General features: G+C 42.5%; 1 protein-coding gene across 13 annotated transcripts in view; it reads left to right on the top strand.

Annotated features, from left to right (window-relative positions):
- Positions 1 to 25,636, top strand: part of GPHN (gephyrin) — a 268,675-nt gene that overhangs the window by 68,296 nt on the left and 174,743 nt on the right. For all 13 annotated transcript variants that reach the window (XM_040411337.1, XM_040411335.1, XM_040411331.1 and 10 more), the window contains exon 2: positions 13,393 to 13,471. In XM_040411337.1, coding sequence (XP_040267271.1) covers positions 13,393 to 13,471 — 79 coding nt within the window. The remainder of the gene's footprint in view (positions 1 to 13,392; positions 13,472 to 25,636) is intronic.

Raw genomic sequence — 25,636 nt, 5'->3', positions numbered from 1 at the left:
ACTATAAGGCCCCCTGCACACGACCGTCCCCCCCCCCCGTTTACTGGCCGTTTTTTGCGTTCCGTATACGGTCCGTATACGGAACCATTCATTTCAATGGTTCCGCAAAAAAACGGAATGTACTCCGTATGCATTCCATTTCCGTTTTTCCGTTCCGTTTAAAGATAGAACATGTCCTATTATTGCCTGCAAATCACGTTCCGTGGCTCCATTCAGGTCAATGGGTCCGCAAATAAACGGAACACATACGGAAATGCATCCGTATGTCTTCCGTTTCCGTTCCGTTTTTTGCGGAACCATCTATTGAAAATGTTATGCCCAGCCCAATTTTATCTATGTAATTACTGTATATGCCATACATTAAAAATGGAACAGAAACGGAAACTCAACGGAAACAAAAAACGGAACAACGGATCCGTGAAAAACGGACTGCAAAACACTGAAAAAGCCATACGGTCGTGTGCAGGAGGCCTAAGCCTCGTCAGTGAGGCTTACAGTGTTTAGCTCAACTACCGACGCCCCCATTGGCCTCAGGGGACATCGGTAGGAAGCCCGGAAGCGCGAGTGTCTGCGTTTTTGCGCATTTAGATGACGTGATCTAATTTGGTCACGGGATCTAAAGCCTTTAATTACCGCAATTGGAATTATTGCCGTCACGGTATGAAATGTGCGAGCAGGCGCCATATTTACACATCGCTCCAGAGCTGTACATGTACTGCACTGGTAGCGAAAAGGCTAAATATATTGGTTGGATACTCTATGCAATTAAGGGTAGGTTACACCTCCGTTTAAGTGATCCGGCAGGCTGTTCTTGCAGAGAGTATATATACTGTATATATATTTTGGTCCGCGCTGAAACAATGCTTTTACCTACGGGTCTGCTCTATGTTGATTTCCTTTAAAGGAACATACGCTAACGTTTGCTGCCGGCTGATTTATATACTGGTAAGGAATGATGAATATGCTCATTACTGGTCGGTTCAGAGTCTGAGGAGGTGGAGAAAGAAGATCAAGTGGAACAGCCACCTGAAAAATCAGTAGTTTTTGTGCAAGCTTCTATCAAAGTTGTTTCAGCGCGGACCAAAAAAGATATATACGGTATATATACTTTTTACGTGTTTTATAGGAAGTCAGGACCTACCTTCCTTTTTGGTACTGCAGCTAAAGATCTAGCACGAGAGGATAACACCATTTCCTTTATTTTAAAGTCTGTTCTTGCAGAGAACAGCCTGCAGGAGTTCATGGGATCCGGCGAGGAACTGTCTGCATTGTGGTGAAATGCCAGCTTTTGGAGGTGTGAAGTATGAAGCAGGTTGTTTTTTCAGCAGTATTTCCTTGCTGGTACATCCTGCCGGGAGAGAGGCAGGAAGAGCAACTTGATTCAGTCTTGGATACTGAGCTTTTCACAGGGTTCCTGCTGAGATGGCACCCCTTTTACAAGTGTTTTCCCCACAAGTGACATTGGTCACCTATCCACAGGATAGGCCTCACCAATGACTAGAACAGATTGGAGGAGTTTGAATGAAATGGTAAATGAGCATGCTCTCTGCCTCTCCAGCTGTAGAGCTGATTACAGTGCTTCATATAGTCATACATTTTTTCTTTGTCTTGGCTTCCAGTTAAGGAATATTTTTTTGTTTCAAACTGTAGATTTTTTTATTTATCATATTACTTACCGGTATATACGCTTAATTCAGTAGCATTTTTTCTTTCTGTAATTTTACGGTCCTGTGTGTCTCTTTTGTACAGATGCCATTTTTACAGTCTGATAGGTTTATTTTGCCTGTCACTGACGTGCACCTGTCACCTAATTTCTAATTCAATAATTTTCCTTTTTTCATTTATAAAATGGATTCATTTCCACCCAGTCGATGGAAAATTTCTAGACCGATCATCCAGGGCAAGGGTTTTTAGTTTTGATGAGGGTTGACATTGTGTCGAGAGAGGAGGATAAATCACTCGGAGAAGTTTGTTTAATGCCACCCGCTTCATCATCAGCGCAGCTCCATATTTTATCTGCAGCTCAAGCACATGATTGCTTGAGCCGCTGCCCAGTGTAGTAAAATATATTGCGCACACAACAATAATACTGTTTTGTTCTAGATTAAACCTTTGAGAAAATGCATTCAGCACAACAGCTGAAATGAAGCTGAGCTGGTCCCTTACTGGGAGCCAGAATTGCTGGTCTATGGCTTATTTCATCTCGTGTCTCTAATCACTAATTACATTTTATGTTTGCGCGCAGTCAGAACAGATGTGCAATATATATATTTATGGTTTTTTATGCAAGTCGAAGACCTTTTTCGTGCAGTCTGACTACCATGTCAATGTGACAGCTCTACTTATTAATTATTACACTTTATTTTTAAGCAGCAACATAGTCCGTAGTGCAGCTCGTCTTATCTTTTTGCCGTAGGGCTAATCTAATTGGACATCAAGCAGGATCCCACTGTTAAAGATTGGTGGAACATCGTTAGGATATTCTCAGCGTATCCTCTATTTGTAGTTAAAATGAAATTGCTTTGCTCGTCTTTTTCCTGGTAGCTCTGTAGTGCAGAGACAGAGGCACAACACTTTGCTGTTACTAATTAATTCTAGCAGGTGACTTGGGTCACAACATTCGGATCCCTACAGATCAGACTTTATTAATTGATCCTAGCAATATGAAATAGGCACCAAAAGTGACTTTTGTGCAAATATTTTGACTTAAGCTTTGGTGCATGAGGGAGTTTTAGTCTACTTGAGGCTTTTTCTGGGTAGTTGCATCTTCAGCCATCAGCTGATGGTGTGGCCCCCCCAAAAAAGAACAATCCCAGTGTCCCAGTGGTCAAATTTCCACCAATTTGACATTGGTTACATAGCTGATATGCCATCAGTGTCCATAATGAGACAATCCTATTATTGATCTCATAACATATCATTGATAATATCGAACCATACAATTTGGTAACACGCGCTCAGTTCCAAGACTGAAGAAACCATGGTCTCTTGCATATTTAAGGTAAGTCAACATGGTTTTAAACCTAGTCCTGTAACCTAGTCCACTACTTAGAGATTTAGAGAAAAGAAGGTTTCCTTTATCATAGAAGGGGAGTCTTTACTGTAACAACAGTGAAACAATGAATTGTTGTGTATTTTTGAGTGAGGAAGTAATTTGTGTTTACTTCTGAGATGTGAAACCTTGTCAAATTGGTTTCTGTCTCACGAGGGTTCTGCCAGGTGGCCATACCGGCCACTAAGCCACATTCCTTCCCATAGAATGTAGTTGTTCACCGTAAACCATCACAATATTTTGTATATTCTGAACTTGAAGTCAACTTGATCTACACATTATTATGTGAAAGTTCTTGAGTTTTGAGTTCCCTACCTGGAGAACTTCTCTATTTTGGATAGATTTGAGTTTCCCACTAGGAGAACTTTTCTATTTCGGATAGTTTTTAGTTTCCTACGAGGAGAACTTATTTATTTTGGATAGATTTGGGTTTCCCACTAGGAGAACTTTTTTATTTCGGATAGTTTTTAGTTTCCTACGAGGAGAACTTATTTATTTTGGATAGATTTGGGTTTCCCACTAGGAGAACTTTTCTATTTCGGATAGTTTTTAGTTTCCTACTAGGAGAACTTATTTATTTTGGATAGATTTGGGTTTCCCACTAGGAGAACTTTTCTATTTTGCATAGTTTTGAGTTTCCTACTAGGAGAACTTCTCTATTTTATGCAGTGCTGTTTCTACCTGGTACTGTGTACCCTGTACTGACTGCTTTCAGGTAAGGTGGAGCGGGTGATGGATGTGAAATCTGTTTTTATTCCATAGACTTCCTCTTCGACAGTACTGAGTTTTCAGGCCATTGTATACTGAGGAGCTTTTTGTTTCTGATCATAGAGATACACTCAGTGCATAGTTAGCAGGAGATTATGAACAAGCCTGAACTACATGCAATGTTGTAGCTATGGCAACTGTTGCAAGGCCTCATGGGTCCTAGAGAGCTGTGAAAGGTAGTGATGGACCACGGGTATTGTTGTAGGTTACTTTGCTGACATTACTACGGAAAGGAGCAGTATACCAGGGAATTTAACAGGTACAAGACAATACTCCAATACTGTAGATGGACTTTGTTGTTCTTGTTCATACGAATGTGCCTTTATCTCATTGGCTTGGGACTTCATGGCACCTTCATCCATGCAATGCTGGTTGCTCAGCCTGAAACATATACATCATAATTGATGGGAAGAGTACCACATCATGCTGCTCCATTCTTCCATTGAAATGCCAAACACCATGATCGAAACACACATTATAAGTCATTGGGCTCCGTCAGGCATCCTTGGTGATTATCCTAGGATGGATCCAGCACTCTGTAATGGGTTGAACCTTTCTCCTAAACAGAACCTAAAAGGGATGCTTCAATGAACTAAGTCCATGTAGAGGCTGGACATCTGCCCAGACCTAATACCACAGTTGTATCCAGTGTAGACACAGTCTTCTCCAGTGGTTCAGCAGATGTATGGGACTGATATCACTTGTCCATGCTCATTCCCTCCCTCTGCGGATATCTTATTATAGCCGTCAACACAGTTGTTTATAGTGGAGGTATAGACTACCACTTCCCCCACATGGCCCATGCAGGGAAGCTGCAGTCAAAAGTCATGGTGATATCAGTTACTATGACTACAATCGCAATTTGCTTGCATGATTTAGATAAAAATAAAGGGGGGAATTTATCAGTTGCGGTGATTTTGGTGTCAATCTGTCTTTGGTTTGTGTGGTTGCACCAAATTTTTGAAATGGCGCACAGTAATATTTGGTGTGAGTGCAATGTGGTGTATGCCTATGTCTGTAAAAGTAAATAGAGGGTTGCTTGGTGTGGAGATGCAACTTTTTTTGTGACAATTAGATGTAAACATGTTCTAATCTGAAATCCTGATCTACTTTTCACTTCATTTCTAAAAGTGGTAAGTCTCACCAAATGCCAAAAAATTGACCAAATTTCGTAAAAATATGCAACAAATGTTGTCCTTTGGTGTTACTTGTGACATAGCAGATTTCATAAATGTCCCTCTGACATTTGGTGACCTCCTGACTGAAAGTTTCTTTTTATGGTGTCATCTTTGGGTGGATAATTTCGTGAGTCGTACAACAGTGTTTATTTTACTCCCATGGGTACACCACCAGCTGCATAAGAGGGTGGAAGAAGTATAACTGGATAAGAGCACTCCAATGTATTTTAGGCCAACGTCCGATGTCTGAGGGTGTCTAACAGCACCCATGAATGGGCCATATAGTCAAGTGTTCCTCCTCAGATGGTTTGGATAAACAGTTATCAGAAACCTCTGTGTCACTTGTCTTTCAGCTATAAAAATAGTCAGATTGAAGTACAAATTTTGATGTCTTATCCCTGTTTCCCTATATGTCAAACATTGGTCGATGGTCTGCTAGTCTACAAATGAGATTTAAAGTGGTGGCATTTTGCCATCTGTAGTCTGGGTTCATGCTGGTATACTTTTTTTTTTTTTAAACTGTATAGGAAAGCGTAATATGCTGTGCGCAGCATGATCAGCTACAGTACACCAGCCTGCCCACTACACAGTTTTGTTTCAGGTGCCCTCAGTTGTCGAAATCAACTGATCAGTGGGGGTTCCAGGTTTCTGACTCCGCCACTGATATGATATTGGCAGCCTACCCTGAGGATATGTCATCGATATATTTACAGGCTGGGAAATACCTTTTGAATGCGACAAAGCTGTTTTAGATAAAGGAATAGGATGAATTACATATGGATTACTACCAAGTTATGTGACCATTATTAAAGTTACTGAACATAGAATGCTCACGAATAGTGATGAGCGAACTTCTGTTTTAAGTTCGGCGTCTAAAGTTCGGCTTCCGGTTAGCGGAGGATCCCGATATGGATTCCGAATTCCGTTGTGGTCCGTGGTAGCGGAATCAATAATCGGCCATTATTGATTCCGCTATTACGGATCACAACGGAATTCGGAATCCATATCGGGATTCTCCGCTAACCGGAAGCCGAACTTTAGACGCCGAACTTAAAACAGAAGTTCGCTCAACACTACTCACGAAACATAAAAAAAAAAATTCCAATCATTTTCTTCATCCTGTGAAGTAAGAAATCTATAAAGAAATCTTTTCTATGTGGCCCAGGAGCTCAGCCGTGTCCCTCTTGCTCCTCCCCACCATCCTGTGTCTGGCTGTAAGACAGCTGGCTGCAACGGAAGCCCCCCGATCTGTCTAGAATAGTTAAAACCAGTCCCCTCTCCAGATGAAATGGAAGAGATCAATGGGAAATTAACTTTCGTTAATTTTCGTTGAAGAATGGGTTCAGGAACATGCTGACAAACGGGGGTGACAGGAGTATCTACGATTTATGGTTAACATTCAGTTATTTTCTAGATTTACTTTTCCTTTTTGGCTCTTACGGGTTAACGCTAGATTCTTTTTGTTTGATACAAATCCTTTTTTTTATGTGCTCTGTACAAAGGTAGTTTAAAAGCTGCTATATCTCCGTCCCAGAGCTTTAAAGGTTTGAAAAAAGGACAGCAGTAACCAATGCAGGAGCTTAGTACATTAATCAAACCTGAAATAACGCGGAAATAGAAAAATATCCCCGGTGCAGCGAGCTGCTTTGTTTCTCACGCCGTAGCGGTGAGTGGACAGCTCTGCAGTAGCAGCACTGTCTCGAGTAGGCGGCATGGCACAATGAAATAACTCAACACATCATTAGAGTTGCTAAGATACAAAGATTTTCATTTTCCATAGTAATGCATTTTTATATTTTTTTTCATGATTTTTTTGTTCTGTGATAGTAGTTCATGCAACTTGTTTATCTATGCAGGGCTGAATAGGCCTTTTCATGGGGCTCTGTTGGGAAGAACAAAGGGAAGCGCAGATGAAATGCATTTTATTGTATGTGTGTCAATGGGTGTTTAATATGGCACAAAAGGAAAGTGTGACATTGTGTCGGGAAAGTTAACGATTTGATGATTTATTACTGTAGAAATGCCAGTAAACTGGGTGAGTTTTCTAGGTTATTTTTACATGGGGTCAGGGTTATCATTGTGGCTGTAGATACTTTATGTCCATGCAGCCTACTTGGTACTATGATAGATTTTGTTGTGGTGCTTTAAGGTGTATACTATATGGTTATTAACATACGCTGAGATATAGGTTAAGGTGTACCTCCAGTTGTACTAAACATCTGACATTTTCAAGTTTGGGGGCATCTGTACTACTGTGTCCATCACTATCGCTAGTTTGAAGGTGTCACGCTGCTCCACCCTGAAGCACTGTCTTGTAACATCCTGAGGTTTGGGTATTTAGAAGGTACTATCTCTCCTTGGGGAGAGAGTGCCTTAGTCGGGATAGACCAGGCAATGCTCCTCTGGAATTCTGGGAAGAAAGGGAAGCAAATGAGCCCTTTACAAGCTCTGCCTCTGATGCCACCAGATGTAGGTCAGATATCCTATAAGTCAATATTCAACCTTTTAAATGGACTTTTAAACTTGTACTGCACAGTAGAGCTACCGGTGACCACTGATATTGTGCTCGTTTCATGTATAGGCAGAGTGGTCACTGATACAGGAAGTCATTGACTGCCGGGAGGAAGTAAGCACTAGAAGATGCAGGAAGGAGGATCTGAGAGGACAACCCGCAAGTGATTATCTTTAGATTGCTGGAAAGTTGTTTTGTTAGTGGAGTGGACCTTTTAAGGATTATTACAATATTATTAAATCTAATAAAGTGATGACCTATCGATAGGGTATGCCATCGCTTTATGACCGGTTGGGGTTTGAACTGTGGTACCCCCATCGATCCTGACAAGGAAATTTTTTGTCCAAACTTTCAGTGAAGTTAAATTGGTTGCTGCAATTCCCAGCACAGCCGGGTGATCAGTGAAGGGTCTGCAGTTCACTTTAGAGTCGAGGAACTAGACCTTGCAGCTAGGGTGTCCTAATCTGGAGGAACAGGACCAGGAGAGGGCCTAGGATCTCTGCTGTACATGTGAATATGATTTGGCATGGTGAGAAATCAACCTTCATCCTCCATAATTGAATTTTCAGATTTTACGCAGTAAGGACATGGGGTCTTTTTTTGTCCATGGTGCTTGAGTTTTATAGTATTTCTCTGTAGGCATCATGCTGATGGTCAATGCGTTTCTTCTACTCTTTTATGTTAGAAATATGTTGTAAGTAAATAATGAAATGTGTGAGTCATTTATGGCTCTGCATTATAGCGCGAGGCCGGGGAACATTATTTTGGATGATTAAAATAGTTCTCAAACTTGAAATGCTAGATCATTAATTGCTTGAGTTAATTAGCTTTACCCTTCCAAGATTATTTGTATAACGTGGGTGTGTTATTAATGTAGCTTATTCCTGTATCTAACAGCATATTAAACATGGCCTACCTCTAAACTCTGTAATCGCAGTCTTAGAAGTTTTCTTCCCTGAAAAGTGACAATTCGATTTTGTTGTCGATTGTGTAGTGGATGTTGCTGGTGGCGCCAGCTCTGCTCCCATTGAAGCGAACACCACACGGTAGACGGAGCGGTGTAGTTCTGGTGCTGGAGCTACTCAAGAACAGCTGATTGGCATGAAGGGGGGTGTTGGACCCACGCTAATCTGATATTGGTGGCCTATCCTGAGGTGGGCCATTCATTATGAAGATCCTGAACGCCCTCTTCAAACCACATTTGTTGTCTTAAGACCTTTATAGAGAGAAACAGTAGAACTTGAGATATAGTGCTTTCATGGTGCTGTCCAAGTCTAGCGATTCTCTATATATTCATTGACTTGACCTTTCATAAAAAAAAATTGATAATAAAATTATTGGGTGCTGATAATCTGGGGTTGGTGGGGTAACCAGTGATTTAGTGTATGGAGAGTTACTTACAGACAGGGCACCATGGGGAAAGTATTCAAATGAACTCTCCTCTAGAAGGAAGGTACATAGGAGCTACCTCATACCAACCAACTCTTTTAAAAGGAAGAGGCACACATCTGAGGACAGCTGTTTCGGGACTCTTGCCCTTCATCAGTACAAATCAGAGAACTGGTTGGTTGCATGAGATGCTATTTACACGGGCGGGGAGGGGGGGGGGGTTCTCATTGAAGAGTTGCAGTGCTCCATGGTAAAACAATTTGCAAATTATAAGCTAGAAGACTGTCTACAATAGTTGGTACCTAACCTATGTCTATAGCCATCTTTATACAGCTTTTGACATGGACCACAAATCACTGTAAAATGAGTCTAAGAAGGTGAGGGCCAAATGTGATCAATATAAGTCATGGTTGTGGGGGAGTACCTACTTTAGTTGACAGAAATGGGTTGGTACCATCTGCTATGGTTCAGTAGGATTCAGATTGCGCATGGTCACGACTGTAGGGGAACCATCACCCCCTCTGCTACAAGAGGACACCAGTTGTGACAATTGGGAACCCTATTCCTGATTTTCTGCTAGGACACAGGACCTTCAAGTTACTCTCTTCTCTCCACACACAGCTTTGGTTGCCACTAGGCCATCAAATCCTTAAGGAGCCTTCTCATCCGTGCAACCACTGTCCATGGGTCCCATTTGTGCATATGGACTTCATTTATTAGGGTGTCCTCTGTCTCTCAGCCGAAGAAGAGAGATGCAAGGAAGCAGAGGCACCAGTAAATATATATATATATACACAAACACACACGTATGTAATATTTCTTCTCTGGCTGACCAGAGGTTCCCCAGCAAAATCAGCGATCTGCCCAGTAGAACCCCTCTTTACTATGGCAGGGGTTGTCTATGACAAGACAACCCTTATGACTGAGTGTATTCTGCATTTAATACACTCAGTCATAATAGTTTTTAATATTGGTTTTCAACATTTTCTATTTGTTAAATGGAAACATAGCTTCAGTACGTCTGCTGATATCCCCCCCCCCCCCCCGCTTCAGCCTTTAAGTCAAGCTCTCATTTTCATTTAATTTGGCTTCACTTCAATTATAAATCCTGCTGATTACATGCATTTTACCTCTTCTAATTATAGCACTGCAAAGCAATACTTGTTTAGGTGGCATTACAGGCTTTTTGTTTTTGCCCATATCTCGACAGTAACAGAAATTTCTGTTAGTCAGCTTGATTAATTGCCAGGATAGCGTGGCACGGCTCGCGGTTTAATTTTTATATGGAGCAAAGGTTAATTTAGGTTTCAGGATTTATTTATGTGACATAATTCAGCTGTAACTGTATTTCGGGATCCTTTTCACTTCACTTCATAGAACCCTTTAGGTCTGAACTAGAAAAGAACTGTAAATTATAATATGCCTTCTGATTCACTCCATAACATATGCACACGTACCGAGCTGATCATTTCTGCTTGAATTCCTCAGATTGTGGATTTTTTTTCCTTAATTGTAGTTTCGTTTTTGAGTTAGATGGGTTTCTAACACTAAAAGTTTGTTTTTTTTCAACCCCAGGGGCCTTTCTGGCAGACCCCCTAAAGTGGCTGGACCTACGGAGGGAGTCATACTTACTTAATCCCTGCTCCTTCGCTCCCCTGCTGCCGCTTCAGATCTCTAATCTTCCCGCGTCAACATCTGGTTTGATGCTGATCACGTGGCTGCTCAAGCCAAAGATTGGCCCCAGGTGTCACATTACCCAGCAGGACACATTACCGCTGTGGCCAGTCATTGGTTGCAACGGGCAGTCATTGGCTGCAGCAGCCAATTGACCCTCGTCAAACCAGATGTTGAAATGCGGGAGACTGGAGAGCAGCAGCGGGGGAGCGAAGGAGCTGGAACCCTATTTAAAACCAGTGAGCACCATGTATGGTGATCCAATCCACACATTGACTTGGACTTTCATCGCTAGCACAATCAAGAATTCGCTTTGAGGCAGCCACACTAATAGCAGACGGGGATTACAATAATGAAAGCTGTCAATCTCATGATTACATCAGACCCCTTCCTCACAATACTGCCATTTCTCAGAAATTACTACGTATTTGCACGTACTGACCACTGAAGTCAATGTGCCTGTCACTACTTGCATAGTGAGGAGCATAGCCTAAAGAGCCTGAAACATACGGTAGCAGGACACATCTGGATATGCCTGGGAATGACTTGTACCTTGGATTTAAGATGTTCATTTGCCATGATTGGCCACACATAGGTCTTAGGTGTGGTGAAACATCAGAAGTTTCCAGTATTTCATGTTAGAGTAGAAAATATATTGCAGCTCGAGAGAATTCAGCATGCCAACTCAGAAGGTTGCTTCCTAGCAAAAATGAAGACCTTAACCTTTCTGGGAAAAAAATCAATAGCATCATGTAGACATTTGGATGCCAACACTAAGAGAAAATCTAGATGTAAAAGCTTGTTTTGGATGCGTGTCTGGAGCACAAGTACAAGCACATCCCCCTTAATTGGAAAGTATATTGGTTTTTAAGGACATTTTCACCAGTGGGTTAAAAGTAATAAAGTCCCCGCTGTTTATGTTGGAGCAGAGACTAATGAATCAGCCCCGCTCTTCTTTCAGAATAATACCTTGAACCAATGGGGAAATTAGTTGTTTCCTTGACTGGTGATGCAAGAAGAAACATTTTCCACTTCGGTAGCTAGGCTTTAAAGGGCATCAGTTAGCAGGATCAACCCTATTAAACCAGCCATATTGCCTTGTAAGGCTGAAATTGCTGATTGAAACCATACCTTTCGTCCCCCAGTCCATTGCTGCATTTAGGAGACATAAGTGTTTGTAGAAAATAAGCGTTTGTGCAAATTAGGGCTTTGGACCCTAGCCACTTAGGCCACCTTAGCTCTTTCGCTGGGCTTCCCTGTACATTCAGTGGTACAGTCCAGCATGCTTTTAGAAACACTTATATCTCCTAAATGCAGCGACGGATTGGGCAAAAAAAACCTAAAAAGCCATGGTTTCAATCAGGAGGGTCAGCCCTATCAGGCATTATGGCTGATTTCATAGACTTGATCCTGCTGACATATGCCCTTTAAAGTTGGGCAGAATTGTCTTTTCTAGTCTTTTAGCGTAGATGCCAGTGGAGAGGGGTCCTATCAGTGTTCATTCGGCACGGGTCCAGCAACTATGACCTTTGCTGATCACCAGAATGAAGTGGCAAGGAAGCATCAGGAAAGCAGCTGCTACTTTATCATCTGTGGTCTCCACTTGAGGTTCTTCAGGGTTCGCATGGTTGGCCCATGATAAGTAGCAGTCAACTATGTGGTATCAGAAGAAGCAAAGTCCATGGGAGATGAAGTGGACATTGCTGGCCTATGCTAAAGGTATGCCATCAATATCTCTCCTGAGGCCACCATTACGTAGTGGCATGGTTCTAGACAATCCCAGTAATGGAGACGTCACAGATGTGAAATGTGTAGACCTATGATACTAGGCACCTAAACAACATTTGGCATTTTTATTGGTTTTGTTGAGGGGGCCATTTTTTTTTTTTTTTTAAGTGGCATTAGGAAGACTTTATTTGAAGGCATTAATAGTAGGTTATGAAGTAGGGGAACATCAGATATAATCATTATATAATTTTGGGTAGTCAAAGTTTCATCTAGTGTGGCAACTAATCTTATAGGACAAATCCTGTTGGTTAAAAAAGTCTCCAAATGAAAAGCTGATGGAAGAATATCCCTCTGCTGGGATCAGTGATCTTACGTAGTATGAAGGGGAAACTAGCAACAGACGTTCAGTTCTCCTACAGTGCCTCCACAGGAGAGAAGAAGCATTACAGGGTTCCTTTTGAAATAATTTGCTTGTCTCCTCCTTACAAGGAAACTCATTCTACTGTGAATTACCAAATCAAGTATTTGAAACCCCTTTAATTATACATACTTATAAATGGCCTGATGAAGGCACTTGTTCAGTCCTGAAACGCGTAGTCTCAATAAGCTGATTCCTTCACCGTCAGTAAAGTTGCTCCTACAGTCCCGATTCCGTATATGTGTAATTTTTGCTATGCTGTATTGAGTTTTTTGCAAGATATTGATGACATGAAATGAGTATTCTAGCTTCATGTAACTAAAGTGTAATTTTTATTTTTCCAATTTCTCACCTTTTTTGGGAGATCTCTGCTTGCTGTCAATGGAAACAAATAATTTCATTTGTGCACCTCTTCTGAATGTGAGGTGCGTATTCAGATCTCTAAAAAAAGCATGGAGATCTAGATGTATCAGCAGCTGGACTTGGCCCATGTTGTCTACTCCCTCCTCATCGTATCTACTGCATTAGATGCACCATCAGTGATTGGACCACGACAACGTAATTTCATTTTAAATCAATGTTTTATCATTTTAACTAATGAACTCAAATATATACTGCAAGGTGACCCCAAGCCAAGCAAGTGTATTGATCACTTCTTCTGTTTTATTGGCAGTGAGTGACAGTTGTTTCAGGAACCTCGCAGAAGATCGCAGCGGGATAAACCTTAAGGATTTAGTCCAAGATCCTTCATTGTAAGTACCACATTTTGGGGCTTTTCTGGCACCTTTTGTATTTCACGTCACGGATACTTTTTAGTATCGCAGTGGACATAGGACTAGACGTTGTCTTCCAATGATTAAAAGGGTTTTCTGAGATTTTAAAACTGATGACCTATCCTAAAGGATAGCTGATCAGTATCTGATCGAAGGAGGGTCCGACATCAGGGACCCCCCACCGATCATCTGTTTGAGAAGGCTCCGTGACCTTCTCGCAGCTTACCCTAGGCCAGTGACATCACATTCTTTGGTCACATGGCCTAGTCACAACTCTGCTCCATTGAAGGGAATTGGGCTGAGCTGCAATACCAAGCACAACTGCCATCCAATGTACTGATCGCCGGGATCCCAGTTGTCAGAGCCCTCCGATCAGATGACCGAATAGGTCATCAGTTCAAAAATCCCAGAAAACCCCTTTAAGCTGTCTGGAGACGTCGAGGATCTAGTTGTTGGTGTGGCATCCCCTGACATTTTTTGTAGTTTTAGAATTCTATCTCAGAGAGGTTTTTTTTTTACATTTTTATTTTTTTTATTTTTTTGTTGGTCTGAAAATACATGTATATGGTCAAGTATGGAGCCATCAGAGTCAGGATCTGCTCACATTGACTTCATAGTTTATAATTTTAACGGATCTATGATGGATAGTACAGGTCCTTTATGATGATCCATTTGACAGGTCTTTTATGATCTGCCATGATGATTTTGCTTTTAGATGGGTGCATCAGGTTTTCCGCAAGTTTCCACATTTCTTATACCAAACGGGCAGCACAATGGAGACCTGGCAGAAAAACTGGTGCAGGTGTGAACAGAACCTTAAAGTGGTTGTGTCACAAAACATTTTCAAAATTTTTCAACCCAGCACCTGGATCTGAATACTTTTGTAATTGCATGTAATTAAAAATTTTGTATAACCAGTGAGCTATTCAATAAAATGTATCTGTATAGCGCCACCTGCTGTTTGTTCTTTTCCTTACTTTTTTGTCCGACTCCCTGAGCTGGTCGCACACGCTCAATTTAAATCTTCAACTTCAACCAGCCGTATGTTCTGTTTGAAGCTGTGGCAGTTAGAGGGAGAGAGCTGCTGCAAAAAGGACACACCCCCTGAGCTGCCAGGCGGAAAAATATTTAGCAGAGCATTAGGATAAGTGAATGTAGATATCTCTGGACCCATGTGAGGTACAGGGCTGGTTCTAGCTTTATTAGAAAGGAATTTTTATATCCTATATGATGTCTGTTTTACATCAATCATGGCATAACCCCTTTAACCACCTCCGGACCGCCTAACGCAGGATCGCGTTCCGGAGGTGGCAGCCCTGCGCAGAGTCACGCATATATGCGTCATCTCGCGCGAGCCGAGACTTCCTGTGAACGCGCGCGCGCTCACAGGAACGGAAGGTAAGAGAGTTGATCTCCAGCCTGCCAGCGGCGATCGTTCGCTGGCAGGCTGGAGATGTGTTTTTTTTTAACCCCTAACAGGTATATTAGACGCTGTTTTGATAACAGCGACTAATATACCTGCTACCTGGTCCTCTGGTGGTCCCCTTTGTTTGGATCGACCACCAGAGGACACAGGTAGCTCAGTAAAGTCCCACCAAGCACCACTACACTACACTACACCCCCCCCCCCCCCGTCACTTATTAACCCCTTATTAGCCCCTGATCACCCCATATAGACTCCCTGATCACCCCCCTGTCATTGATTACCCCCCTGTCATTGATCAACCCCCTGTAAAGCTCCATTCAGACGTCCGCATGATTTTTACGGATCCACTGATAGATGGATCGGATCCGCAAAACGCATCCGGACGTCTGAATGAAGCCTTACAGGGGCATGATCAATGACTGTGGTGATCACCCCATATAGACCCCCTGATCACCCCCCTGTAAAGCTCCATTCAGATGTCCGCATGATTTTTACGGATGCACTGATAGATGGATCGGATCCGCAAAACGCATCCGGACGTCTGAATGAAGCCTTACAGGGGCATGATCAATGACTGTGGTGATCACCCCATATAGACTCCCTGATCACCCCCCTGTAAAGCTCCATTCAGATGTCCGCATGATTTTTACGGATGCACTGATAGATGGATCGGATCCGCAAAACGCATCCGGACGTCTGAATGAAGCCTTACAGGGGCATGATCAATGACTGTGGTGATCACCCCCCTGTCATTGATTACCCCCCTGTAAAGCTCCATTCAGATGTCCGCATGATTTTTACGGATGCACTGATAGATGGATCGGATCCGCAAAACGCATCCGGACGTCTGAATGAAGCCTTACAGGGGCATGATCAATGACTGTGGTGATCACCCCATATAGACCCCCTGATCACCCCCCTGTAAAGCTCCATTCAGATGTCCGCATGATTTTTACGGATGCACTGATAGATGGATCGGATCCGCAAAACGCATCCGGACGTCTGAATGAAGCCTTACAGGGGCATGATCAATGACTGTGGTGATCACCCCATATAGACTCCCTGATCACCCCCCTGTAAAGCTCCATTCAGATGTCCGCATGATTTTTACGGATGCACTGATAGATGGATCGGATCCGCAAAACGCATCCGGACGTCTGAATGAAGCCTTACAGGGGCATGATCAATGACTGTGGTGATCACCCCCCTGTCATTGATTACCCCCCTGTAAAGCTCCATTCAGATGTCCGCATGATTTTTACGGATGCACTGATAGATGGATCGGATCCGCAAAACGCATACGGACGTCTGAATGAAGCCTTACAGGGGCGTGATCAATGACTGTGGTGATCACCCCATATAGACTCCCTGATCACCCCCCTGTCATTGATTACCCCCCTGTCATTGATTACCCCCCTGTAAAGCTCCATTTAGATGTCCGCATGATTTTTACGGATCCACTGATAGATGGATCGGATCCGCAAAACGCATCCGGACGTCTGAATGAAGCCTTACAGGGGCGTGATCAATGACTGTGGTGATCACCCCATATAGACTCCCTGATCACCCCCCTGTCATTGATTACAGGGGGGTAATCAATGACAGGGGGGTAATCAATGACAGGGGGGTGATCAGGGAGTCTATATGGGGTGATCACCACAGTCATTGATCACGCCCCTGTAAGGCTTCATTCAGACGTCCGGATGCGTTTTGCGGATCCGATCCATCTATCAGTGGATCCGTAAAAATCATGCGGACGTCTGAATGGAGCTTTACAGGGGGGTAATCAATGACAGGGGGGTAAAGCTCCATTCAGACGTCCGCATGATTTTTACGGATCCACTGATAGATGGATCGGATCCGCAAAACGCATCCGGACGTCTGAATGAAGCCTTACAGGGGCGTGATCAATGACTGTGGTGATCACCCCATATAGACTCCCTGATCACCCCCCTGTCATTGATCAACCCCCTGTAAAGCTCCATTCAGATGTCCGCATGATTTTTACGGATGCACTGATAGATGGATCGGATCCGCAAAACGCATACGGACGTCTGAATGAAGCCTTACACGGGCGTGATCAATGACTGTGGTTATCACCCCATATAGACTCCCTGATCACCCCCCTGTCATTGATCAACCCCCTGTCATTGATCACCCCCCCTGTCATTGATCACCCCCCCTGTCATTGATCACCCCTCTGTAAGGCTCCATTCAGACATTTTTTTGGCCCAAGTTAGCGGAAATTATAATTTTTTTCTTACAAAGTCTCATATTCCACTAACTTGTGTCAAAAAATAAAATCTCACATGAACTCACCATACCCCTCACGGAATCCAAATGCGTAAAATTTTTTAGACATTTATATTCCAGACTTCTCACGCTTTAGGGCCCCTAGAATGCCAGGGCAGTATAAATACCCCACATGTGACCCCATTTCGGAAAGAAGACACCCCCAGGTATTCCGTGAGGGGCATATTGAGTCCATGAAAGATTGAAATTTTTGTCCCAAGTTAGCAGAACGGGAGACTTTGTGAGAAAAAAATTAAAAATATCAATTTCCGCTAACTTGTGCCAAAAAAAAAAAATTTCTATGAACTCGCCATGCCCCTCATTGAATACCTTGGGGTGTCTTCTTTCCAAAATGGGGTCACATGTGGGGTATTTATACTGCCCTGGCATTCTAGGGGCCCCAAAGCGTGAGAAGAAGTCTGGTATCCAAATGTCTAAAAACGCCCTCCTAAAAGGAATTTGGGCACCTTTGCGCATCTAGGCTGCAAAAAAGTGTCACACATCTGGTATCGCCGTACTCAGGAGAAGTTGGGGAATGTGTTTTGGGGTGTCATTTTACATATACCCATGCTGGGTGAGAGAAATATCTTGGTCAAATGCCAACTTTGTATAAAAAAATGGGAAAAGTTGTCTTTTGCCAAGATATTTCTCTCACCCAGCAAGGGTATATGTAAAATGACACCCCAAAACACATTCCCCAACTTCTCCTGAATACGGCGATACCACATGTGTGACACTTTTTTGCAGCCTAGGTGGGCAAAGGGGCCCATATTCCAAAGAGCACCTTTAGGATTTCACAGGTCATTTACCTACTTACCACACATTAGGGCCCCTGGAAAATGCCAGGGCAGTATAACTACCCCACAAGTGACCCCATTTTGGAAAGAAGACACCCCAAGGTATTCCGTGAGGGGCATGGCGAGTTCCTAGAATTTTTTATTTTTTGTCACAAGTTAGTGGAAAATGCTGATTTTTTTTTTTTTTTTTTTTTTCATACAAAGTCTCATATTCCACTAACTTGTGACAAAAAATAAAAACTTCCATGAACTCACTATGCCCATCAGCGAATACCTTGGGGTGTCTTCTTTCCAAAATGGGGTCACTTGTGGGGTAGTTATACTGCCCTGGCATTCTAGGGGCCCAAATGTGTGGTAAGGAGTTTGAAATCAAATTCTGTAAAAAATGACCTGTGAAATCCGAAAGGTGCTCTTTGGAATATGGGCCCCTTTGCCCACCTAGGCTGCAAAAAAGTGTCACACATCTGGTATCTCCGTACTCAGGAGAAGGTGGGGAATGTGTTTTGGGGTGTCATTTTACATATACCCCTGCTGGGTGAGAGAAATATCTTGGCAAAAGACAACTTTTCCCATTTTTTTATACAAAGTTGGCATTTGACCAAGATATTTATCTCACCCAGCAGGGGTATATGTAAAATGACACCCCAAAACACATTCCCCACCTTCTCCTGAGTACGGCAATACCAGATGTGTGACACTTTTTTGCAGCCTAGGTGGGCAAAGGGGCCCATATTCCAAAGAGCACCTTTCGGATTTCACAGGTCATTTTTTACAGAATTTGATTTCAAACTCCTTACCGCACATTTGGGCCCCTAGAATGCCAGGGCAGTATAACTACCCCACAAGTGACCCCATTTTGGAAAGAAGAGACCCCAAGGTATTCGCTGATGGGCATAGTGAGTTCATGGAAGTTTTTATTTTTTGTCACAAGTTAGTGGAATATGAGACTTTGTATGAAAAAAAAAAAAAAATCATCATTTTCCACTAACTTGTGACAAAAAATAAAAAATTCTAGGAACTTGCCATGCCCCTCACGAAATACCTTGGGGTGTCTTCTTTCCAAAATGGGGTCACTTGTGGGGTAGTTATACTGCCCTGGCATTCTAGGGGCCCAAATGTGTGGTAAGGAGTTTGAAATCAAATTCTGTAAAAAATGACCTGTGAAATCTGAAAGGTGCTCTTTGGAATATGGGCCCCTTTGCCCACCTAGGCTGCAAAAAAGTGTCACACATCTGGTATTGCCGTACTCAGGAGAAGGTGGGGAATGTGTTTTGGGGTGTCATTTTACATATACCCCTGCTGGGTGAGAGAAATATCTTGGCAAAAGACAACTTTTCCCATTTTTTTATACAAAGTTGGCATTTGACCAAGATATTTATCTCACCCAGCATGGGTATATGTAAAAAGACACCCCAAAACACATTCCTCAACTTCTCCTGAATACAGAGATACCAGATGTGTGACACTTTTTTGCAGCCTAGGTGGGCAAAGGGGCCCATATTCCAAAGAGCACCTTTCGGATTTCACTCGTCATTTTTTACAGAATTTGATTTCAAACTCCTTACCACACATTTGGGCCCCTAGAATGCCAGGGCAGTATAACTACCCCACAAGTGACCCCATTTTGGAAAGAAGAGACCCCAAGGTATTTCGTGATGGGCATAGTGAGTTCATAGAAGTTTTTATTTTTTGTCACAAGTTAGTGGAATATGAGACTTTGTAAGAAAAAAAAACAAAAAAAAAAAATCATTTTCCGCTAACTTGTGACAAAAAATAAAAAGTTCTATGAACTCACTATGCCCATCAGCGAATACCTTAGGGTGTGTACTTTCCGAAATGGGGTCATTTGTGGGGTGTTTGTACTGTCTGGCCATTGTAGAACCTCAGGAAACATGACAGGTGCTCAGAAAGTCAGAGCTGCTTCAAAAAGCGGAAATTCACATTTTTGTTCCATAGTTTGTAAACGCTATAACTTTTACCCAAACCATTTTTTTTTTACCAAAACATTTTTTTTTTATCAAAGACATGTAGAACTATAAATTTAGAGCAAAATTTCTATATGGATCTCGTTTTTTTTGCAAAATTTTACAACTGAAAGTGAAAAATGTCATTTTTTTGCAAAAAAATCGTAAAATTTCGATTAATAACAAAAAAAGTAAAAATGTCAGCAGCAATGAAATACCACCAAATGAAAGCTCTATTAGTGAGAAGAAAAGGAGTTAAAATTCATTTGGGTGGTAAGTTGCATGACCGAGCAATAAACGGTGAAAGTAGTGTAGGTCAGAAGTGTAAAAAGTGGCCTGGTCTTTCAGGGTGTTTAAGCACTGGGGGCTGAGGTGGTTAAAAGAACCAGTTGACTCCAACAAGAAAAGGGGCACCAAGACGTTAGTCAATTTCACATCAGTCCCTAAAATGGTGTCCGACAGGGTAACTTTTTAATTTTTTTTTTAGAAAAGGCTCAGATTGGGTTAAAAAATAAAATAAGCATTACTTACCTCACCGATTCCCTGCCATTCCGACAGGGTCTCCACTTCCTGGTCCCATCCTGACACACAGGAAATAGTAGGAAATGTCTGCTCAGCCAATCACAGGCTGCAGCAGTGACCCAGGCATTTCCTGCATGCAGAGACCTGGTAAGGCAGTGGTGAGGAATCAATGAGTTGAGTATTTTATTTTTATTTATTAATCCCTTCTGCCCATTTTCTAAAAAGTTTTATCCCACCAGACTGAAAATGGAAAAAAAACCTAACAAATTGAGCTAGACTACATGATGTACATGTTGGGGAAGTCTTCCAGTGTATACACTAACAGATGCAACTCTATGCCATACAAGTGCATTGACTCTCATGAAAAGGAAAATGGAATCCCAGTGAGTAAGTATTCCGTGGTATACCGCCAAATGTATGCCAAAAGATTCTCCTTTGGTAAAGATTGGGCCAGTTATAGGCTATGGACATATTCGGCATATATGTAGAACATTTTCCTTTACATACAGCATACATGAGGTATATGCCCCGTAGTATCATTGTAATACTGAAAAATATCGTACATGCTTACTGTATTTATAATTATTGGCGCCTTCCAATGCAATGTATGTGGAGAGGAGGCTTTATCTTCCAGTCTTCAGACGTGGGTGTAGATTATTAGTAGAAAAGTGGCGACATTACCCATTGTGATCAATCATCACCTCTGGTGTTTGAGTGGATTCGAAAAATGTCTTCTGATTGACTGATATGTACTGAGGCATCTAGGGCAAATAATGCATATAGAAAGCTAATATCTATTTGGAGCAACAGTAAGTAAACAGAAGGTGGTTCAGATCCTAAGGCCCAGGAACCCTGTCAGGCTAGGATGGAGGGTCAAACATGGGTCTACAAAACGTCGGTGTGAGAGCACATGAGGCACAGGAGTCTAGTCACAGTCTAAAAGTCCTGAAGTATTAAAGGACAGAGCATAACAAGCCTGGGTAAGCCAGGTTCAGTCAGGTAGCACCATCCTATTTAGGGAGGCTGGTGTAGACCCAGCACGTAGAGATATGGTGACCCTGAGGATAGTCATAGTCAGGGAGCTGGGTGAACACATGTCCTCATTGCACCATAATTTCTAGATAGATAAGCTATTATTATATGAAAAGCTCAGGGCACATCAGAAAACCTAAAGGTTTTAAGAGGTCCCATCGGGAAATAATGAGTAAGACAAAAAATTATGTCAAGGTAGACCCAGGCCAATGGAAGCAACTAAATCTGACTATAAATATACACCCTGTGGTCAATCGTTTGGGAGATTGTTCGTACAACCGATCCCACCTGCAGCATGCCTCCCTAAACTGGCCAACCAAATAATCAGTTTTTTTCAAAAACTGTCTCTCAGATCCTTGGCGACAAGAGCCAAACGTTTCCAACCTGGCCCATTTTTACAGTGTATCGTGGATTGGCACAGAGGTGTGGCGGTCATTTTAGCTTATTTTGCCGCTCTCAGATATACAGTTGCAAGAAAAAGTATGTGAACCCTTTGGAATTATATAGATTTCTGCACAAATTGGTCATAAAATGTGATCTGATCTTCATCTAAGTCACAACAATAGACAATCACAGTCTGCTTAAACTAATAACACACAAAGGATTAAATGTTACCATGTTTTTATTGAACACACCATGTAAACATTCACAGTGCAGGTGGAAAAAGTATGTGAACCCTTGGATTTAATAACTGGTTGAACCTCCTTTGGCATCAATAACTTCAACCAAACGTTTCCTGTAGTTGCAGATCAGACGTGCACAACAGTCAGGAGTAATTCTTGACCATTCCTCTTTACAGAACTGTTTCAGTTCAGCAATATTCTTGGGATGTCTGGTGTGAATCGCTTTCTTGAGGTCATCCCACAGCATCTCAATCGGGTTGAGGTCAGGACTCTGACTGGGCCTCTCCAGAAGGCGTATTTTCTTCTGTTTAAGCCATTCTGTTGTTTATTTACTTCTATGCTTTGGGTCGTTGTCCTGTTACAACACCCATCTTCTGTTGAGCTTCAGCTGGTGGACAGATGGCCTTAAGTTCTCCTGCAAAATGTCTTGATAAACTTGGGAATTCATTTTTTCTTCGATGATAGCAATCCGTCCAGGCCCTGACACAGCAATGAGCCCCAAACCATGATGCCCCCACCACTATACTTTACAGTTGGGATGAGGTTTGGATGTTGGTGTGCTGTGCCTCTTTTTCTCCACACATAGTGTTGTGTGTTTCGTCCAAACAACTCAACTTTGGTTTCACCTGTCCACAGAATATTTTGCCAGTACTGCTGTGGAACATCCAGGTGCTCTTGTGCAAACTGTAAACGTGCAGCAATGTTTTTTTTGGACAGCAGTGGCTTCCTCTGTGGTATCCTCCCATGAAATCCCTTCTTGTCTAGTGTTTTACGTATCGTAGATTCGCTAACAGAGATGTTAGCATATGCCAGAGACTTTTGTAAGTCTTTAGCTGACACTCTAGGATTCTTCTTCACCTCATTGAGCAGTCTGCACTGTGCTCTTGCAGTCATCTTTACAGGACGGCCACTCCTAGGGAGAGTAGCAGCAGTGCTAAACTTTCTCCATTTATAGACAATTTGTCTTACCGTGGACTGATGAACAGCAAGGCTTTTGGAGATACTTTTATAACCCTTTCCAGCTTTATGCAAGTCAACAATTCTTAATCGTAGGTCTTCTGAGAGCTCTTTTGTGCGAGGCATCATTCACATCAGGCAATGCTTCTTGTGAAAAGCAAACCCAGAACTGGTGTATGTTTTTTATAGGACAGGGCAGCTGTAACCAACACCTCCAATCTTATCTCATTGATTGGACCCCAGTTGGCTGACACCTCACCCCAATTAGCTCTTGGAGATGTCATTAGTCTAGGGGTTCACATACTTTTTCCACCTGCACTGTGAATGTTTTCATGGTGTGTGCAATAAAAACATGGTAACATTTAATTCTTTGTGTGTTATTAGTTTAAGCAGACTGTGATTGTCTATTGTTGTGACTTACGGTAGACGAAGATCAAATCACATTGTATGACCAATTTGTGCAGAAATCCATATCATTCCAAAGGGTTCACATACTTTTTCTTGCAACTGTATATTCAGCCTTGCCGCAATTTTTTTAAAATAAAATAAAATGTTGATGTAACGTCTTAAAACCTCAGTAAGGCCGAGTGCCCTTCTCAAGAAAAGTGCATTCCCATCATTCTCCTGAGCAACATGACTGTGATGCCCGACTGGGAATAATAAATGGATCATATGCAATCAGCGATAACTGGTAACATTGAAAATAAGGAAAGCTCATGATATATTGAAAGGAAGCAGATGGTTCTTCGGCTGGTAATCCTTTGCAAATCTGCGAGATATTTGATTCATTTCAAAGTAAACTTGGCTTTTCTGGCTCTTCAATTGAGTTTAGGGAAATTGCAGCTTACCATAAAGAGCTTAGCATGCACAGCTAGATAACTGTTTTAGGATATTCGGAGATGCTCTTTTTATTTTGAACTTCTAAATAGAGTTTGAGAACTCTGGAAATGCTTAGTATTCTGTTACACTCATTATGTCATTATGCTTAAAGCGGTCGTCCAGGATTAGAGGGACTGGGAGGGGGGACTTTTAATATCCTGGTGACAGACTCCCTTTAAGGCTCTGTTCACATTGGCATTGTTGGTTTCCAGTAATAGCACAGTCTACAGTTCTATAAAAATACCAGAACCTCAATACACTCCTATCGGTCCCCATTATAGTCAGTAGGGGGTCATTACGGGTCAGTGTCCATTCAAAAAGAATTCTGGAAGAGCTGTTTTATCTTTGTTTTGGAGGGATGATATTATAGAAGTGTGAACAGAGCTTTACTTCGTGATAACAGAAAGTTTGTGTAGTTTTTTCCCCTTAGACCCCTGCTCTTTATTTTATATAAATCAGGATAGGTGTATGGGAGATAAATACTTATCGTAGGATTAGCCCTTTAACTGATTTGGAGAATTTTTGCTTGCCTGTTCTCCAGGCAGAGCAGTGGGGAAGGTTTCTGCATCAGCAGGCTGCCTCCCAGCTGAAGACTAAGCACCTTTAAAGGGGTTATGCAACCCCAAATGTCCCAAAGATTGTACTTACCTCGCTCCCCGGCACCCGCGTCGCTCTGGATCCCTGCATGGCCGCTGCTTCATCTCCCCGCCACGCCGTTCAAAACATCGGGGGACAGGGGGAGCAGCCAATAGAAGGCCGCAACAGGTACGAGCCTCCCTGGCTTCACCCGCGATGCTAGGGAGGTTCGTCACCATTGCGGAGGCAGAGGCGGCCGTGCGGCCATCAGAAGCGACGTGGGTGCCAGGGAGTGAGGTAAGTACAATCTGTCCTTTAAAGGTAATCTGTCATCTGGTAACTCCCTCTAAAACAGTTTGCATAAGCCATTATAACTGTGGTTCACGTGATTAAAACTCAGTATTGGTTTTGTTGATCTGAAGCTCCGTTCCTAAGTTATGATACTTTTTCTTAATATGCAAATAAGGTATTTGGTGCAATGAGGACGTCACCATTGCTCCTGTCGCACCCAAGCTCCACTGCTCTCTGTGGGTAGACCCTCCCTTGCTGCTTTAATTGACTGGGCCAGACAGTAGCAAAGCAGCAAAGGGGGGCTGGCCACAGAATGCAGTGGAGCTTGTGTGCTACAAGAGCAGGAGTGACGCCCTCATTGCACCTAATGCCTTATTTGCATATTAAGAAAAAGTATCATAACTTTGAAACAGAGCCTTGGATTGATAAAAGAAAAACAACTTAAAGGGGGTTCTGGGGCAGGGCTTAGGGGGTGGGTGGGGCTGACTGATTCATTCGCATAACAAAACACAAGGTGCATTTTAAAATATATAACACTATATAACGACTATATAAACTGACTATGGTCTCTGCTGCACTGTACCGAATTTTTCGCCCTATAAGATGCACCTAGGTTTTAGAGGAGAACAATAAGAAAAAAATATTTTTAATTACACCTCAGATCAGACCAGCAATCAGACCCCCAATGTTAATCAGACCTCAGATCAGACCCCCAATGGCTCAGATCAACCCCCAAACCTTTAGCCATCTATCAGCCCCCAATGTCGGCCATATGCCTGCCCCTC

This window comes from Bufo bufo, chromosome 11 (assembly GCF_905171765.1).
Source record: "Bufo bufo chromosome 11, aBufBuf1.1, whole genome shotgun sequence".
Classification (NCBI taxonomy): domain Eukaryota; kingdom Metazoa; phylum Chordata; class Amphibia; order Anura; family Bufonidae; genus Bufo; species Bufo bufo.
Note: the sequence above shows the minus strand (reverse complement) of the source record. Positions and strands in the feature narration are given on the sequence as shown.